General features: G+C 36.3%; 1 protein-coding gene across 2 annotated transcripts in view; it reads right to left on the reverse strand.

The window, feature by feature from the left end:
• The window catches only part of LOC101744239 (semaphorin-5A), a 52,409-nt gene that overhangs the window by 27,728 nt on the left and 3,917 nt on the right, over positions 1–20,764 (reverse strand). For both annotated transcript variants that reach the window (XM_012694886.4, XM_062669404.1), the window contains exons 2-3: positions 6,109–6,224; positions 1,724–1,826 (exon numbers count right to left, since the gene is read on the reverse strand). In XM_012694886.4, coding sequence (XP_012550340.1) covers positions 1,724–1,826; positions 6,109–6,208 — 203 coding nt within the window. In that variant the 5' untranslated portion in view covers positions 6,209–6,224. The remainder of the gene's footprint in view (positions 1–1,723; positions 1,827–6,108; positions 6,225–20,764) is intronic.

Genomic DNA, 20,764 nt, shown 5'->3' on the forward strand with positions numbered 1-20,764 from the left:
TTCTCTTCTATCAGCCGTCATCTCAACACTCACTCCTCTCTCTCGTCATTCACACACTCCATCCATGCCTTCTTCGGTCGACCTCTTCCCCCTCTACCTTGCAATACCATTTCCATACATCTCCTAGTCACATGCATCTTCTCTCTACGCATCACATGTCTATACCACACTAAGCCGATAGACGTCTCGGTGCTTGAAATTATATCATAATTTAATCAGAATTTGCTTGTAATTCTAGACATAGATGCACATAAATTTGTATTAATTTGAAAATGTTGCAGCAAAAATCGTGAGCAATCGATGTAAAATTATAATATATGGCTTTTTTTTTTTTTAATGGCGTACACGCGTGAACTATCTCACGGTCAACCTGATGCTAATTGATCTCCAGAATACTACCCTTTACCTTGAGATATGATATCTATGTCTCAAATGTTTAGTATATAGGCTGTCTCACTCTTTAAGCTGCAATGGATTACTGCTTTACGGCCAAAAAAATGCTGGGTGATGATACCTACACGTGCTCACAAGACACCTTACGGAACTCCGCAAATTGTAATTTTTGCGGGTGTGATTTTCTGCTTCACGTCAAAAATAGGCAAAATAACAGTACCTAATACCTATCGTGCATAGCTATATTCAAACATAATCTAAACGATAATAAAATCGTTTTTCCGATGGTAGTTGTTGGTTAAATTTTGCCTCATGCGAAATTTGGAATAACAGTCTATTGAGACTTGACAGTGGCAATGGCATTGATGTTATCCAAAAGCATCTACTATTGGGTAAAACATCAGCTGTACTTTTTTCCAAGGCATTTAAAGTACTAATTTTATTGTACACTAGCGACCCGCCCTCGCTTCGCTTTGGAAACATTAAATTTTATTATTGATAGCCGAGTCCCGTGATGTTACCCACGGTTATTGTCGTACCGCGGGTGACGCCACGGGGCGAAGCTAGTCTAAAAAAGTTACTCCTTATATCCAAAGGCGGATCCAGGGGGGGGTCATGGAGGTCATGACCCCCCCCTGAGCTGCTTCCAAGACTTAGGTGAACCACTAATTGAACATAATGATTTTATTTATATATTTTGTCACCATACAGATTTTATATAACTACATACCTTCAATATTTAATTAATTTAATATAATATAATAACTTTGTATGATGGCGGAATGAACGCCTCGAAAATTTGACTATGTGACCCCCTCCTGGCGCCAAAGCTGGATCCGCCCTTGCTTATATCATCAGTTACCTATCAGTAAAGCCTCGTAAAAATCGGTCCAGCCGTTCCAGAGATTAGCCGGAACAAACAGACAGACAGTCAGACAGACAGGCAGACAAAAATTGTAAAAAATATTATTTTAGTGTATGTACCGCATTATATTCATATGCATGTAGTAAAAAGCGGTTATTTCAATATTACAAACAGACACTCCAATTTTGTTTATATGGATAGATACACCGTACTCTATGGGTTTATAGAGGCACTGAGACGGCAATGAAACGGTTCGGCTTCGTGAGTATTCGTCCCACCACAAATGAAGCTTTGGCCTTATATATCTCTTATTTGTATAAACCCTAGTCCACATAAACCACTCGAAACCCGGTGCGCTGTACGACGTGAAAGCCAAAACCTAACATAAAATGGGTTTCCATCAAAATTCCCTATTACATATACACTAAGCTTAGTAAAATTCCATTAATGTCACCGGACACTCACCTTGCGCCCACGATCAGCTGGTCCCTTGCAACATCGAAAAGCAGTTGCGAAAATGATTTAGTGTTGTTATCTTCGAATATATCGGAATCGAACGCCAGCAAATCTGTAATATGAAATGAATTAAAAAAATCGATTATAAAACAAAAACACAGCCTCAGGTCTATTTAGATTTATTAACGATTACGCACTCGAAAATTTTTAATTAAATTAATCAGTGCTGTAGGCAAAATTGTGTAAATTTATGTATTTAAATAAGGTAGAAACAAAAGTTTATATTTGTGATAATTTTATCAAAACAGATAATAGTACTATTTTATTTATTTATTGCTTAGATAGGTGGACGAGCTCAGGACCCACTTGGTGTTAAGTGGATACCGTCCATAGACATCAATAACCGAAGTACCGCTACCCACCATGAGACATCAGTTATTGCCGCACCCTTCAAGCTGAAACGCATTACTGCTTCACGGTAGAAATAGGCATGGCTATGGTCCCTGCATGTGCGGCCTCACAAGAAACCTTACTACGAATATTTATGCAATTTCCAATTATTATGGTTTTGATATTTTGTGTGGGATTTTTTATTACACGATGTTTTATTCCTTCGCCATGGAAGTTAATCGTGAACATTAGTTCAATACGTATTTCATTTAAAAAATTGGATCTTGCCTGTAGGATTCGAACACCGGCTCTGTCGCATAGCTCGATACGAATGCACCGGGCGTCTTATCCTTTAGGCCACGACGACTTCAAGCCAATTTACGGTTGTATAGTGTTTTATTTATTTTCGATTTATTATTTAGGACACTTAGTTTAATTTACAATTTAGATGGACACGGGTAATTAAGGTCGACTTTTGAATTTTTTGCTAATCACCGCAAAATTTTATACATATAAAAATTATTTCTTAAGAATTACGTTCGGTAACAGTAAGTATCTTGTTGTCTGGCGGTTCGTTTGACTTGGGCTTTCGTCTTCGCGATAAGACGATCCCATGTATTAGATATATCTTCGACTCACGAAAACGGAAGAGAACACTAGATGTTTCCTATCATTTTAAAAATTGGAAGATTTTTGGATACGGGCACCGCTAATTTAAAATGTTCAGACTGTGTTATTTCGTGATGCGTCCTAACACTTCTGTCGGAATAGTCATGTATGTAAGACTATCAAAACAACGCGAATTTTTTTGTAAACGCAAGCGCTCAGTGTCTCTGTACGAAGCACGCTCTCTTTACCTACATGTATGTGTGTCTATAGAACCAGTTTCACGTGGATCGCAAGCAAACAGACAAGCCTACCCATTATTTCATTTTCTATGGATCGACCCGGACTGTGTAACTATTCCAAGGGTCATGAACCTGCGTGGGCGGCCGTGGCTAACAACTGTATGCACAATACCACAAGATCTACTTTCGCTTGCATCTTGGAACAATTCATTAAAACCATGTATTGTTATTGCGAATTGTCGTTAGTAAGCCATTGGTGATATTGCGTCATCACCTTCGAAATATCACAGTACTTTTCATATCCATCATTGATACTTCTTTCTACAAACTTCACAATAGATTCATCTTCATACGTAGAGTGTTCCGATGTTAAAGAAATGTCATCACTATTCCTCAATACAATGTATCTTAAGACACAATAAAATAACGCTATAACTCCAATTAAAGAAAATATAACTATCCAGAATATTAATTTTGATTATTATTCCTACACCTCTATCTTAATATAATATAACAATAATTATGATTATTTATCTGTACATTACTTTGATAATAATAATATACCGTGTTTAGTTATTTGAGCGGCAATATATGATCTATCACTAACAGACAATAAATGTAAAGCAATAAAATTAATAAAATCTGGCATTGACCTAAATGTTGTAAATAAATTGGTACTGCAATGCGAGCGTCCATAACATCTCTGCCTTATATTAGAATGATCTCCAATTAATAGTATGGATCAATCTAGCAGAATTAACTAATAGGCATTGACTGTTTTAAGCAGAGATTTCTTTATCTTTAACAATGCACAATTCTTATGAAAATACATAAAAATGAACAAAATATGATATTTTTATTTTATGGTATTTGAAAATCAATATTTTAATGAAAATGTTTATAATAATTCAAATCATAGATCCAAAAACGGATAAACTAAAAGAAACACCAAAAGGAAGAAACAAAAAAAGTGCCACCGCATGGCGCGTTGTAAGAGGGTATGTACCTCTTGCAACGCGTTCAATGGAGATAAAGCCCAAAGAGTGTTGACGTCAGATGGGTGGCCGGTCGTAAAGCCCATGCCAAATCCCTATACAGCATGATAAGAGGACATACTACATCGACCCCACACGCTATGGTTAAAAGACAAGAATCAGCCTAAGAATCCCAAGTTAACTAAGTTCGTAAATAAAATTTAATACTAATTGAAAAGAAGACATAATCGTAATACCAGGAAACCGTAATTAGAATTAGGTTATATAAACTACATTACATAGATGATTGTTAATTAAACTTCGAGATGCAAATTCTCGTCTGTTTACCACGATATAATATTTACTGTAGCAATGACCATGTTTAAACAATTAAGAGCTGCCATTAAGATTTCTATTAGACAACAAGCAGGCTAGGTACTCGTTTTTATAGCTGTTTTATTCATATTTATATATTCAATAATTGATTTTATGATCTTAAAAGTTTCAATGTTGTATTTAAACAAGAACTTTCCTTTATGATGAAGGCTTTTCTACACGTAAATTAATAAATTATATATGAGGTACTAAAGTTTATATGAGTTGTAAATTTATAATGATAACTTTCAATTATAGTCTACTTTGGTCGATTTATTTTATTTCTATATCTTAGACCAAGGTGATCATGCTTTTTAAATTGGAGGAGGATAATTTGGAGGACATTTGTATTAATTTACTTATTTTTTTTAAAGGAAGCTGTAAAAAGAAAGTAAAAATCATTGTGACTACTTATTTTTAAAGCAAGTTTTTTTTTATTTCTTTATCTTCTATCTTCAGATAATTGGAGTATTTAGAAGCATCAAATTAGTACACATTTACCAAATTAAGATTATTAATTTCTAGAACTGGGTACTTAACGTTTTTTCTACGTATATGCCACAGAAGAAGTAGGAATCCGTTTCGATGTACTACATAGTTTTATATTTTATTTCTTACCTGTCAACACAATTAAACAACGAAAATGTTGCTGATAACTCTATTTCTGTAATCTGACAAAGCGTGTTGCGAATAATAACATGTACTTTTAGGTTAGGAATATTGTTCTTTTTTTTTATAATAAATTTATTAAATAGATCAAACAACAGACATCCCAGCAGTTCTTCTAAGATACCAACAATTTATGCAAATGTTTCGTGAATTACTTAAGAAAGTTTATCGGGTCCGAACTGCGTGTACCGATTTCTCTAATACAACAAAAACCGGACTTAGACAAGAACACAAAGTAGTCATAAAACTGCCAAACAATAATTTTCGCTTTCACACATGCTTATCTTGAAACCGTAAATTGTACGATACCCCTGGACGGTTATTAATTACGTTGTTCAAAGAACACGCGATGATACATAACGCAAATTGCGTGTTTTACTTTGATTGTAACAATCTTTTAAAGGTCATTAATTTTACAAGTCATATAAGAATGAACGCTTTCATAAACAAATCACTATATTATTGTTTGTTATGGAGAAAATAGTAGTATCGACCTTAATTAAGGCTTTTTGATTGAATTTATAAAATTGGATGATAATAGTGATAATATTTATTTCATTTCTCTCTTTATGCTTTACGATACCGTCAAATACTTCCAAATTTTTTTCTAAATTGTGTCAGCTTAGAATAAAACCTTCGAGATAGCTGGAGACCTATTATTACAAATATTCAGGCTTATATAGGGCAAGTTGATACGTATGCGAAAAATATGCGCCAAAATGTATTGTGACTATTGGGTATCATTGAGGCATATAAAAAGATAATTTTGTCCGTTGCAATACAAAGTTTTCCGCGTTGATTAGAATGTCTGGGTTTCTGGTGACCATGCTATGGGTATGTACGACCCTCCCTACTTATGCTGCGAAACAGCACATTTCAATTTCAACAGTGGAAGCTCAAGTCTCAAAATGGGTTCAATCAATCACATTTCTGAACTAAAGTAAGAACCTATTACAGATGGAATGTAAAATTCATCTGCACATTAACAGCAAGAAAATTCTTTTGCTTATTCAACTGGTTGATCCACAAAAAGCTCTGTCCTAGTACCAGCTTTGAACAGTGGCGCCAAGACATTTCAATTAACATTAGTTACACAAACGCTAAAGGTGTTAATACAGTTAATAATACGATTATTTACCTTGTCTATTGATTATCCTGAAGTCATCTTCTGGCAAATCTCCTTTACACACCGATCCGAGGAGTACCAGAGCCGTTACCTTGTATATAAGGGGTCCCATCTTGAATTACTTGAAGCTGCAACAAAACAGAAGGTCATCTAAAATATATTTTAAAAGTATTCAATCAATTAAAGTTGTTCAACGATATGCCCCACTTTGAAAGGTATTTTTTCCTACCTATTCACTGGTAGCCTAAAGGGCTATTCCAGCTACACGCGGCCGGGGAAAGGTAAGTCACTCAACCTCTGCACTAACTCGCTCCAGATTTGGACTTAATGGAATGGAACAATTCACGTTAATGTGTCAATGGTTATTACGTTATGGACGGCCACGTTTGGTTTAATGACCCTGACAACTACACAACAGGTTCTTGATTCGATTACTCGGTCGCAATTAGAATATTGGAAATGTTTGAGACGATTTGGATATGGACCACATCTTAACCCGAACGTACTTTTCAGATTCGAGCATTAATTAACATAGGATGCACAGCCGCTAATTTTTCCGGCAGTTTCCGTGATGTAGTGAGAAATGTGTAGGCAGAGTGCAATCCGGCTCGCGTCGGTACCTAACTAGACAATTGGGAATATATCATTTTCACCCAAGCCCTTTGACTGTATGGTGTCGGCCTAAAATAGTAAGTACTTCCGCTTCTTTTCTCGTGAGTACGTTAAGAGGCGTCTATGAGGGATTTACCGCAAAATGGGCAGCAGTGTTCTCTTCTCCAGCGAAATATAGGCCCGTACTGATTGATAGGTACGAATATCTTGCCTAATTGTGTCGTAAATTCCGGTTTGAAGGGTGGGAAAGTCGTTATACAATAATTCACGCATCCATATGCCCATATGACCCTGGTCACCGTTTTTCACCAAGAGAACCATGAGCTACACCTTCACAAAGTTGTTGTCAATGAAATGTGTTGAATTTTTTACTTTTTATTATAATTTTTTTGTCGAGTAGTTAGTCGCTGTCATAAGACGACAGTACGGAAAAGGTTCGTTATCATTACATTCTGCGATTCTGTCGCGTGCGGAAGCTCTGTCGATTTGAGTCAATATGATTTATAACCCCGTTCTATTTTACTGTTTGATTTATTCCTACAGTCTAGTTTCACTTTATTAGAAAATTGTAATTACAACACATATTTAGATCTGAGTATTAAAGATTGTTTGGTTAAGATCCCTTTTGGGGTATAATTTTTATTATTTATATAGTATTCCACGTTCAAAAATGCTGATCAATATTACACATAAGAAAATACTACAGACTGCTTCCCATCTCATCATGAACCTATATCTCTCCACTGCTCGATGTAGGCCTCTCCTATAGTCTGCCACAATGAACGGTACGCAACCTTCTGCATCCAATCTCTTCCCGCAAGTCATCAGCCCACTGGGCAGGGGTATGCCCACCGCTGCGCTTACTGATACATGGTCTCTAGTCCAGAACGCATATGTTCCATTAGCCATCGATTGTGCGACACGTATATTCATCCCATCGCCACTTCATCTTGCTAGCCTTTAAGGGCTATGTCAGTTACTTTGGTTCTTCGACGGATTTCCTCATTTATGAGTCGATCCATCAAAGAAACTCCCAACAAACCCATTTCTATAGCGCGTTAAGCGACTTTGAACCTACGAACCAGACCTCAGGTCAATGTTCACGTTTAAGGGCCATATGACATGACCGGTAGCACGCACGCACTTCCAATCCAACTAATATTAACTTCATGGGACTGCTCAACTGAGCACGCTAGTTTAAAAAGCGACGTATCAAAAAAAGACCGTTTAGTGTAATCACTCAAACTTGTACTGCTCAGAATCAGTTTGTGGCGAAACCTTTGATTCCGTCACGCGCGGCTAAAAAGAATCCAGGAGGCCATGGTCCCCGCCATAAGAACGTAAGATTGTACATTTTTACATAAAATAAACATATTATTATTTTATTCAGAGCTGCTTTTATTTAAGCGTCCTAAATTTGTGACCCCGACGTGATATGAACACGCAACCTTAAATAAAATCGGCCTAAAAGTTTAATATTTTGATTTGATTCCGTTAGACTTTACACAGATCGGTATATAGCAAAGACACTCTTTTAAATGCGTTATCAGTTCCTACCGTCAATCTACGTCCATTTGTCTATCCGTCTGTCAGTGCCGTATCTTGCATTACATGTGAAGCTCGGTGTACCTAAGCACATTCAATATAGCTGTTAACGAGTACTGATACGCGGGAACGGGCTATTGTTTGTTTTGCTTCGAACGTTATTACAAAGTTATTTTGTTTAACGACGAGATTTGTTTTTAAACAGCTGCATACACTTTTTCAGTCTCTACTGAACGAGTGACGTCATTCACTGCCAACATAAGCGACGATAGATTAAGCGCTAATATTGACTAGCCTCAAATAACATCACCATATTACTACTGAATTGTCTTTTTATGAGCGGTTCCAATTCTTTTGTATTTATAGTAAAATTAAGCTTTGTCGATGATTGTCTCGAAAGGCTATTAGACACATAATATTAAATCTCATTAATAAAACAATACTGGACTATAACAAACATACGTCTAACATAACAACAAGGCGTATTTGACTCCGAATGTTTGTCTGTTTGTTTATTATTAGTTAATCTACGCGCTTCAGCATTACGCAAAATTTATTAGACAAATCATGACAGAACTTTTGTATTTCATAGCTCATTATAGAAATTACTAGAAATTACACGTCAGATCAGATTTTTCAGTGCCTATACATTAGAACTGTCATTTATCTTGGTTTATTTTGATAGGGCCCTTCTGTTTGTAACCGAATGCCATAAGGACTTAGTGCCAAAGGAAATTATATTAAAATAGTTGTTTGGTTATATGGGTGGACGAATTCATGACCCACCTGGTGTTAAGTGGTAACCGGAGCCCATAGACATCAACAACGTAAATGCCGCCACCCACCTTGAGACATGAGTTCTATGTCTCAGTTTTTGCAGTACAACGACTGCTCCGAAACCGAAATGAATTCCTCTTTCACGGCAGGAACAAGCATGGTGGTGGTATATATATGGGTGGACCTCCTTCGATACTATCAACAATTTTATCCATATGCTAATTCTATTAATGAATACATCCGTATTATCACTTCTTCATTATCTATTTTAGTACAATAACGCAATTCTCTACTAACCGCAAGTAGATTAGGGTATGCTCTTTACATTCTTTCCTTAGCTTGCCTTGAACATTTTTAAAAATATCACTAACTTACAATTATAAATATCCAAAAAACCATTACAGAGAAAAAGGTAAAATCGACGACCGGTCGTGATGCATTTCATTATTAATCAGAAAAACCGTATGTTATTTTATATTTACACTCCCATGTCACAAAAGAACAAACAAATCACAGTGAATACTAATAATAATTGAGGTTCGATCTTCCAAATTTCATAATCACAAAACAACTCCCAATCACGAGAACTTGTTTGTAAACGAAGTTATCATTATGCAAATTTAGATCGGAGATTCAACAGATGCAACGTAATGAATGTATCGAAATCACGATACGGATTATCGGCAGAGGCGACAAAACAATATGAAGATATAAAACCAGTCTGTGTTATAAGAAATAGATTGTATTTGAATAGTCTCCCGTGTTGACCACATGAAACATCGGAAATATGAAGGTGACGATATATATAATTATTATTATTTTATTTAAATCAAATCAAATAATTTTTTTTTTATTCAACATAAATGAAACTTCATACTTGTTGAACGTCAAAAAGAACTAACGCCAATTCACAAAAACTAGCCACCGTCCTGAGAAGAACTGGCATGAAACTCAGCAGTTTTTCTCTGGACGGCATGTCTTTTTTTTTAATATAAGATTTTTTTAAATATTCATTTTTACAAGGGGTTTATAACGTAACAATTATTGCAATATTGAAATGCCCGGAGCGAGCAACTCATTCCCACTTTGTGCAATCTTCTAGATAATCATTGACTTAATAGTAAGCTTGATTGCATAGATGTTCTTTAATAGTTTTCTTAAGCCTATGTATATGTAGGCTCTGAACATCTTCTGGGATTTTATTCTACAGGCGCACAGACAAACAACCCAATGAATTTCATATCTTATGTAACCTACTCATCGGCACATCAAGCTTGTGTTTGTTGTATTGTATTGCTCTTGTAGGCAGACTAGCATACGGCCCACCTGATGGTGAGTGATTACCATCGCCCCTGGGACTTCAGCAATGACAAGGGGAAGTTCCAAGCCGCTGCCTACCGTTAAGTAAAATAAAATAAAAATTCTAGATTATACCGTAAAAAGATAATTTTATTAACGTCTACGATCCGAAGAAAATACTATAATTTTAATATTGTCGTTATATCGTTTATATGGTTTATCGTATGATCAAATAAGGCATCTGATATATTATATCTGCCATGCCAGCCCATGAAGTTTGGAAGTCTCATTTGAAAACGATATGTCGTAACGCTTTAGCAAGTGCAAGTCGCTCCTAATTTCTACGACAGAAACGGCAAAATTCACGATACACATCCCAGACCTCTTGTATAATCTCTATATATAAAAATAAATTGCTGTTCGTTAGTCTCGCCAAAACTCGAGAACGGCTGGACCGATTTGGCGAATTTTGAGTCTTGAATTATTCGTGGAAGTCCAGGGAAAGTTTAAAAGGTGAGAAAATATAAAAAAGCTCAGAATTATATAAAAACAAACAATTTTGTTTTTCCTTTGATGTGTCCCCTTGATGTGACTTTTATTTATCGATTGAGGCACTACGAAGTCTGCCGGGTCAGCTAGTCTAATGTAAATTTTAACCGACTGCAGGTATTTGTAAATAAGTGCTTGAGGTCGATACTCCGCATATTCAGGCCAGTCACTATCTCTAATAAGGACCTTTGGATTAAATGTGACCAAAATCCCATCGCGCAAGACATTGCTCATCGGAAATGGCGTTGGATAGGACACACACTACGGCGCAGCGGAGTCGGCAACCGCTTGGCAGGAGAAGACCTGGTCGCCCTGTACACACTTGGCGACGCACCGTGGAGAATGAGATGAAGACTGCTAACGTGACCTGGAGTGATGTCAAGGAGCAAGCGCAAGACAGGGTAAAGTGGAGACAACTTGTGAGGGCCCTATGTACCAGCGGGGTACCCTAGGACTACAACAACAACAACAACCAAATATTAGGCGATTTTGTTGAAAAAGAAGATGTAATTTATAACGGAAAGCATAATTAAACCTTATCCTATTACCAACAAGCTCAATGCTCTAATTCCGATACAACGTCTCGTATAAAGCTATATAATTACCTAATCGCTTCAACGCGAACGAATAATGTGTTTTAAAATAGCACTACTAGTGCCGAGTAACTACAAAAATAGTTTGTATTTCTGAATTATAAGGTACGTATTTAAGTAATCAAATGGATGAACATGGGACCCAAATCCTTATGATTACAATAAATACTTCTACTCCCTGAATCAACATAAAATTCGTGTGATATTGAATAACGGAAAATATATAGGTTTTGGGTAGCAAAGGAAATGGGTTTTTAACAGAAAACAAGCGGTAGGCAGCGGCTTGGTTCCGCCCCTGGCATTGCTGAAGTCCACGGGCGATGGTAACCACTCACCATCAGGTGGGCCGTATGCTCGTCTGCCTACAAGGGCAACAAAAAAAAAACATAACTGTATTGCAAAGTGCATAATACCACAATGTTGAAACCGTTCTTCATTTTTACATAACTAATTATATAGCTTTGTAACCGCATCGCCCGCATGGACTACCTTATATTCTTTCCCAGGTTTCACGCTATTTCCAGACTGTATTTCGCCAAAATCGGCTTAGCGATTCGGATGAAAACGAAATAAACAAAATCACTTTAAGTAATATTGGGAAACGATTTTTTATTAATTAGATTAGAAGAATTTGCAAATTATATTAAAACTCGCCGAAATACAGCACCTGTTTCATATCAATGACGTCATAATCGTCTGTCCGGGATAACATTGAAATATAGTACAGAAGAATGGAAAATCATTTTTTGCGGCTTTTTCGAGCCTTTTTTGAAGAAAATCGAATGCTGTTCCTTCAACTTTTCTATGAATTCAGTATTGGTTGTATTAATCTAACTAGTTTATTCCCGTAGACCAAGAAGTTTATCATCCCTATCGCTGTTTTTATTTTTACCCGATACAAACGTTTTTTTTTAGTTTAAATCAATAATAATAATAATTTAACATAAATCAATTCATACAGTAGAACAAATCTTCCAATGCGCTTGAAGGAGGCACAGTTACTGGCCCAAGATACTGGCTGCGTTACCTCGTTCGATAGCCAGACTCACTCTCTGTGCAAAGTACCAAAGTAGCTTCCTTCAAGCGTTTTTATTTATTTATTGCTTAGGTGGGTGGATGAGCTCAGAGCCCACCTGGTGTTAAGTGGTTACTGGAACCCATAGACATCTGCAACGTAAATGCGCCACCCACCTTGAGATATAAGTTCTAAGGTATCAGTATAGCTACAACGGCTACCCCACCCTTCAAACCGAAACGCATCCCTGCTTCACTGCGGAAATAGGCAGGGCGGTGGTACTTACCCATGCGGACTCACAAGAGGTCCTACCACCAGTAAAAAATTTGGAGATATCTGATAAATATTCTTTGCTTCAAGGGGCCCAAGGGCTCATCGTCTAACAAAATTTGTGTTTTTGTTTTCTATTTAACAACGGTTATGTTCTAAACTCCAAATGATTTAATCTGCACATAAATGATTGACTTAAAGTCTTCCAAAAAAAAACCACTCCAGATAAATCCCAGCAGATCGATAAGAACCCAAATTCGTTTGCGTATTACATTTAATATCTCGAGTAGCTTCAATAACTCTGACCTACATATCGAGGGCTCATTAGTTATATCTTAAAGATAGCCGTATTTTGATACGCTTCCGTGTGTAAGTTCAAGGAGTGGCAAAACAAACGAATGCCCGACAAATATTTGATATAAGCACGGCTCACGGTTTTGATACCATATCTCCGGGTAAATATGTATGGTGTTTTTCATGATTCAAACAAATCTCGTGGTTTTATCATAGATAGAGAAAAGAATATCATAGAGAATCTTACGTTACAGCTATGTGTTATATTTTTAATCATAGTTTAGTTTCCATAGCATCACTGGCCTAATTGTTTTTTTCATTAGTCTTGTCATCCAACACTTATTAAATTACTGATGGTAAAAAGTATTGTTAGTTCGCAACGGTAGCTACCACCACTGATGCCGTGAAGTAGCGTTTCGGTTTGAAGAATTGACGCAGCCGTTGTACTATCAAAACTGAGACTTTAGGCCTCCAGACGGATGGCGGCATTTACGTTGTTCTTGGACTATGGCAACCATTTAATTCTAGAGTGGGCCGTGAGCTCGTCCAACCGACTTAGTAATAAATAAATAATAATAACTTTAAGTAGCTTTAAAAATCGTTTATCAAATTATACATATTAATGAAAAAGCCCACATCGATTCGATTTCAAACTACTTTAGGTCAGCAGACCATTTATGTATCTTGCATAATATTATAATAATCTGTATCTACTTCGAACTAAAACAAATTTATGTTATACGAAACATCCTATATGTTGATTGTAGGTATGTCTGTATTTTATTGTGTTTTCTCTGTGCGAGTCGGTACCGTAAGCCATATATTCTGATTTGAAGGGTATATGATAGCTGTCAATCCTTTGCAATTAGGACTTCGATCTGACGGATGTTTATGAGGAGGCTCTGGTCTGTGAGCAATCATCAAGAGGTTTCTAATTAGCTTTTCAACATAACTAATATATGGCCTTTGAAATATAGAACTCAATTTAGCTCAAACAAATTCCGTTTTTACTGTCGAATCCTAATCCCACGGATCGTTTACCGTATGGTATAAATATATACTACTAGCTGACCCGGCAGACTTCGTAGTGCCTCAATCGATAAATAAAAGACCTAAGCTTTTGTATAAAATAAATTTAAAACAAACAAAAGAAATCCGTCCGACGAGGGACACATCAAAGGAAAAACAAAATTGTTATTTTTATATAATTCGGAGAATTTTCATATTTCTACCTTTTAAACCTTCTCTGGACTTCCACAAATAATTTAAGACCAAAATTAGCCAAATTGGTCCAGCGGTTCTCGAATTTTAGTGAGACTAATGAACAGCAATTCATTTTTATATATAACTAGGTATAGATACAAGATAGAGTAGCCGTACTCGCCCGCTTCGCTAGGCATTTAAAATTAACATTATTATTTATTGTCATTATTATTAAAAAGTCCAACCCTCATATAAATATTAGCCTATCCATTAAGTACATGTATTTTCTACATGGATACCAAGTTTCAATTCAATCGGATGCATGGTTCAATAGTTATAATGGAACATCCGTAAAAACGGCTGTAGATTTTTATATTAGTATAGATAACGACACGGGGTACACTGAAGAGTTAAATGTGCCTTCTATCAGTACCAACTGGGTCCATGGACAGCGCATTCCTAATGATAATTTTGGCTACTAATTATCGGCTTTCAAATAAGCTGCTCTAATAAAGTCGAGACGCGAAATTTTGAAAGACGTTCTGCAAGACTGTATGGAATATCCATACTACCTGGAGCTACTGCGGTCATCCACAGTGCGTTTCCAGGTCTTTTTTGACACGTACCATCCGGCTTTCCTTCTTCAAACGAGGCTTTTGGAGAGTATTAAGCGGTAGGCAGCGGCTTGGCTCTGCCCCTGAAATTGCTGAAGTCCATGAGCGACGGTAACCACTCACCATCAGGTGGGCTGTAAGCTCGTTTGCCTACAAGGGCAATAAAAAAAAAAGAATATTAAAATTGTCGAATTACTGTACCATATTTATAAAATACTAGCGGCCCACTACGCCTCCGCTCGGGTCTTTAACAAAAATTTCAACGATATTTGACGTTGTTTATTTTTTTAAATAAAAGAATACTTATTGCGATATAACTGCAATAGCTAGACATATGCTGTCACGACACTTTTTGTAAATAATAATGTGTTCTACAAAATCGTAGTACATTATTTTATTCTATCATCAATAGTTTTCGCAGGGCACGCGATGTAAAGAATATGTTAGGTGTTTCTTTACACCTTGAGTTACATTATTGGAGTTTTAGTAAGGATCCCTAATTTTTATCATAAACATTATAACCTATGTCACTCGGGAATAGTGTAGCTTCCAAACAGTGAAAGAATTTTTCGAATCGGTTCAGTAGTTTCGGAGCCTATTCAATACAAACGCACAAACAAATCTTTCCTCTTTATAATATTAGTATAGAAGTATAGATATACCATAAATATAAAATTATACCATAAATTTGAGCTCTTTTTGTACAAATTACTTTTTGTTAAGAAATTATTTTGTATTAAAATAAACTCCGCACAAAATTTACATAGAGCTATGACCTCATAGGCGCAATAACGAAGATTTGCCGAATTAAATTTTTACGAGTATTTACTTTTCGAATTCCATTCATTCGTCAACATACACTCCCGACAAAACTATTGTAGAAAGTTTGCACATAATCCATCACTCAACGCTATATCGTCAAATTCTCACTAATTACATTTGCATCACATTTAATCCTTTATGTAGGAATCATCGAAAATTCCGCCGCCTTCATATTACACTTGGTTTTATGTTGCATCAACAATTTACAACATGCAAACACTATCCCGTTTAATTCTAACTTCATTTCAGTATTTATTGTGAAGCTATAATAAAATGATGACGTATTCTTCGTCTTCTTTGTCGCTTCCTCATTACTGAGGGTCGTGACCACCTTGGTCCAGCCTTTGCACTAGCTTCCTCCAATGCTGCCTGCATTCGGCCTGCTAAATGGCGCCCGGGACGCTGGTGTTTGTGGCCTCCTTGACAATGTCCGTCCACCTGGTTGGCAATCTTCCTCGCTTCTCTTTCCTTCCACGTGACCTACAACTCTTAATTTTTCAAGTTCTCAGGATTTTGTCGGGCCACGTGTCCGAAGTACTTGAGGAGACGCTGCATACAGATCGTGACAGCATACATACAGATGATGACGTATAGGAAATTGAAAAACAGATTAAAAACAAAATTCATAGGAAAAATTACGAATATATTCTACTAAATGCACTATCGATTATTTTAAAGAGATCTTTCCACTCGGCTCGGGAAGGGCCGCCTCAAGGCGCGAATCTCATAGTCGGGGGTGTCACAATTGCTGTCCAGCCGAAGCTCATGTATTTGGGCCTTGTGCTGGACAGCAAATAGAGATTTGACCACCATTTTAAAATGCTAGTTCCGAGGCTGATGGGGACGGCGGGTGCGCTGACCCGTCTTTCGTGTAGTTTTTCATTTTTATTTTTTTTATTCTACCTATGCTGATAGCCTTGAGAGGCTATATCAGCTTCGCCCTAACGTGTAGGTGAGCTCATGGGGCTTAAAACAGAATGTTGCTAACACTGACCCTAGCAAGAGCAGTGCTTCGCAGAATCTACCACCGGATCGGAAACGCGACCCACTGAGAAGATCCGGCGAGAAATTCAGTGGGCTGTGTCTATGGGTTAATTCGCTCGTCGCTGTGTCTATGTCAGTGGGTTGTGTCTATGAGTGCGACGTCACGCCGCGCGCCTATATGAATTCACACGTAGCGCTTGTGTAGTGTTTATGAAAACACTACACAAGCGCTACGTGTGAATGTGCTGAACGCGAGCTACATGGTAGGCGGAGTGGGGTGTGTTAGATTTTATTTTCGTTACAGAATTTCTTGATTCGGTCGCCGCACTCAAAGTCTGCGATAAAAGCAATGCAATAGCTTAATAAATAAAAATGAAAAACATATACATATATCTGTAATGTCTTCATCACCTTCGTCGATTATAAATTTCTCTCATATGGCATAGCTTACGGCGTCTATGAGTCTCTCTTAGTAAAGCTTCAGACGATTTAACCGTCTTGTTATTTCGAATCGCATATGATTTTATTGGAGCCCATATCAACTCCACAGGGTTCGGCTCTCAACGATATGCAGGAAGACGTAAAAAGCTCTTCTTCAATCAGGGTCAACGAACCCATAATTACTAAATCAGTATTTAATTTCACGATAACAGATTTTATTATCAATAATAAATACAACTCAGGTGCATTTGATATTGCTGAACGAGTAAATAATTTAATATCGATAAAATGATAAATGATGCGTGTTTACCAAATAAATTGACCTGGATTGATATGATGACGGCAAACGTTACTAGTAGTAAAATCATAACTGATAAAAACTTTTTTTATCTGAATGATAAACGGTTACAAAATACTTGAAGGTATTACGTATCATAAATACGAGTATATTAACTTTGATGTTTTGTTTGTTTGTTCACATTTTTATTTGAAGACAGTGAAAGTATCATTCTGCTGTGCTGGAAATGTATACTATAATTCAAGACAACACGATCAGAGTTCGTATTAAATATCGCTATTAAATTGTTTCTTACTTTAGTTAAATTGTACTTTAAAAAAATAAACGACTTACGAACGCATAGAGCAGAAGCAAACAAACAAACAAACAAACATTTATAACATATTGATCAAAGGTTGTTTCTGATAACAAAAAATTTCTTGCATTTTCAAATTTCTTTTAATTGTCGAATACCATCCGTTTTGTACATTTTTTTGACTACAGACTTCGATTTCGACTACTTTCTCAACTTTCGTTGTAAATAATACATAGAAATTTAATAAGGAAAGGTCTCGGTACTTTACTCGGAACGATTTTAACTATTAGCTATTAACCTAGAAACAAAAGACCAATCCATGAGTCGAACTAATCCTGTCACAAAACTTTATTGCGAGAGTAACAAGCAAACAAACTCTAAAAACTAAGACTTAGAACTCGTGCCTCAAGGTAGGTAGCGGCATTTACGTTGCAGATGTCTATGGGCTCCGGTAACCACTTAACACTAGATGGGCCGTGAGCTAGTCCAACCCTCGAAGCAATAAATAAAAATAAAAAAGAACGATAGCCATCTGATAAGTAGGAAACAACAGAAGTGAACTCATGAATAAATAAAAAAGAATTTACTAAAACAGCACCCCGTAAAACAGGTATAGCTATTTACAAGTACAATAACTCTTATCGATAAATCCCGCGTACGCACTACGTGCGCTGCGGCATGCACGCCAAGGTAACATAAACAAACCGAAACAAATATAAAGAATAATAAAAATATTAAGTGTAGTTCACATAGAAATTAATTATCCCGGAGTTTTTTTCTATAGCGATCCCGGCATATAAAACTAGTAAATAGATGATGGAATAACCTTGTTATATACAAAATTAAATCTGCATAGGTAACTCTGCCAAATAGCTAGATCGGTTAGAATCTGAATTTTGAATTTGCATCTTAAAAGTTGTATAGCTCAAAACACACTAGTCACAGAGTCGTGTTGTCCGCAGCGTGGAATATTTTAGTACCTTATATGAATAAAGTATGTATTATTAGGGGGTCATTTATTAATGGACTCAGACGGCTGCCTCATTGAAAAGCACGTCTGCTTCGGCAGAAAACTCGATGAGACAGTAAAAAGTAGAATTGTTTTATGTCATTATGAACGAGTCTCTACCTAAGCTTCAACTGAAAATAAAGAATCTTGAAGCTGTAAACGAACAATGGTCGCACATGGTCTGCTGTGTGGGTAGCGCGCTGAGAGAACAAGAAAGCCACTGTTTCTTGGAATAGTGCTCCTACCTCTCAACGCAAGGATGGTACCGTAACATTAAATTTATTAAGCACTACACATTATTATAGACATTTATTTTAAATACCTCCAGATTAAATTTTGTTAGGCTTTTGTATTTTGAACACGTTTTTATTGGCTACTGTATTTAATTTATTTATTTGTGTGAGATCAAAGTCTCAATTGTATGAAATAATGCCATCAGCTTGCGGGGCTTAGATGTCGGCATTGCTGGGTACTAGTACACCGGACGTGTTATCATTTAGTCACTTTGCATTTTTTCCATTTCACTCCAACATATTTCCATACATAAGCAGAAATATTCATTCTTTAACCTTTGCAAGACATAATAATAATTATTGTTACGCCGGTAAGAGTAACGCCATCTATTGCTGAATAGCAAAAACTAATATCAAAGGAACTAGTAACATTAAGAACGCTTGAGAAGTACAACGCCATCTGTTGTCAGATAGCGGAAACACATATCGAAGCTACTCGACTTGCCCAGAATGTTCTCGATAAATCTAGGCATGTCGTATCGACTTTAAAAGTGATGGCACGAAGTCAGTTAGTAATCGAAACTACTCGAAGCGAAACAGCGAACTGATCACCTGAAGCGAAACGGAAGAAGTGAATTAAGAATTTTAAAGTATCCTGTGAGTGTTCTAAGTATTAATACAGTGTCAATTTGTACTTCGCTAGAATTTTATTTATCCCGAACCCCAGCGCGTAACAATATTTTATGAACAACTTTAATTGATATCAGTAACAACCCTAGTTAGCCATTGAACTTATAATACATACAAGCACTCGAGAACGAGGCTTCTTGAGATCACGCGCAACAAATTATAAAACAAAAAAAAGGTTTTATTATTCTTTGGCTATCGGCGGATGAAAGCTCACCAAGTTCACCTGGAATTAAGTGGTCATGCAAACTGATATCTAAGCTCCGTTCATTTTGTTATGTCTATAGCAGATCAGGTGAATCTCGTCGGTCGTTCAAATACAATAATAATTTGAACTTTATCAACTTAAATACACTATACGCGCTAAAACAATAATTGAAAGCTTATATCTATATATTACTACGTGAAGCAAAAACGTTATACCACTTTTAAGAAAAATGCGCGGGCGGAGCAGTATGACATTTCCCACACTTTTAGAGAATATACAGGAGTACAGAAGGCTAATATTTTTTTATATATTATGCATTAAAAATACATTAAATAAATAAAAAAACATTACACACACTACCATGTATTTGACACACACACGCATGCATACTCTTTATTTATTGTCAAACTTTTTTTATTGCATAACTTATAGTCTGTGGTCAAATTGAGAATAGATTAATTATTGGACTTTTTGGCGGGAACGCGAGGAGTGAAGTTATGTGATTTGTTTTATTTTGTCTATTTAGTGTTTCTTCGGGTTTAAATGTGTAATAATGGTGGTTTATTAACTGTTTAATATCTGGAAAGTGCACAAATGTGGGAAAATGAAACAAAACCAAGGACGTAACTTCTCGGGATCCTCCAAAAAGTCCACTGAAAAAATCTTAGTAAATGACCATTTTACTGAGATTATATTTCATCCTATATCATTTCATTTCATTTCATTTCATTTCATCCCAGTTGATTAATGTCTCAAATTAATCATCTTCATTTCATTTCACTCCATAATATCATTTTTCATAAAAATATGAATATAAATTAAAATAAGACCAGGTCATAAAATTCCTTTAAAAAAAAGATTAATTATTGTTTGTCTTTATTAATATTTGTCTAAAGTGTAGTCTTGGCGAAATCTGTGAA

Source organism: Bombyx mori, chromosome 7, assembly GCF_030269925.1.
Source record: "Bombyx mori chromosome 7, ASM3026992v2".
Lineage (NCBI taxonomy): Eukaryota > Metazoa > Arthropoda > Insecta > Lepidoptera > Bombycidae > Bombyx > Bombyx mori.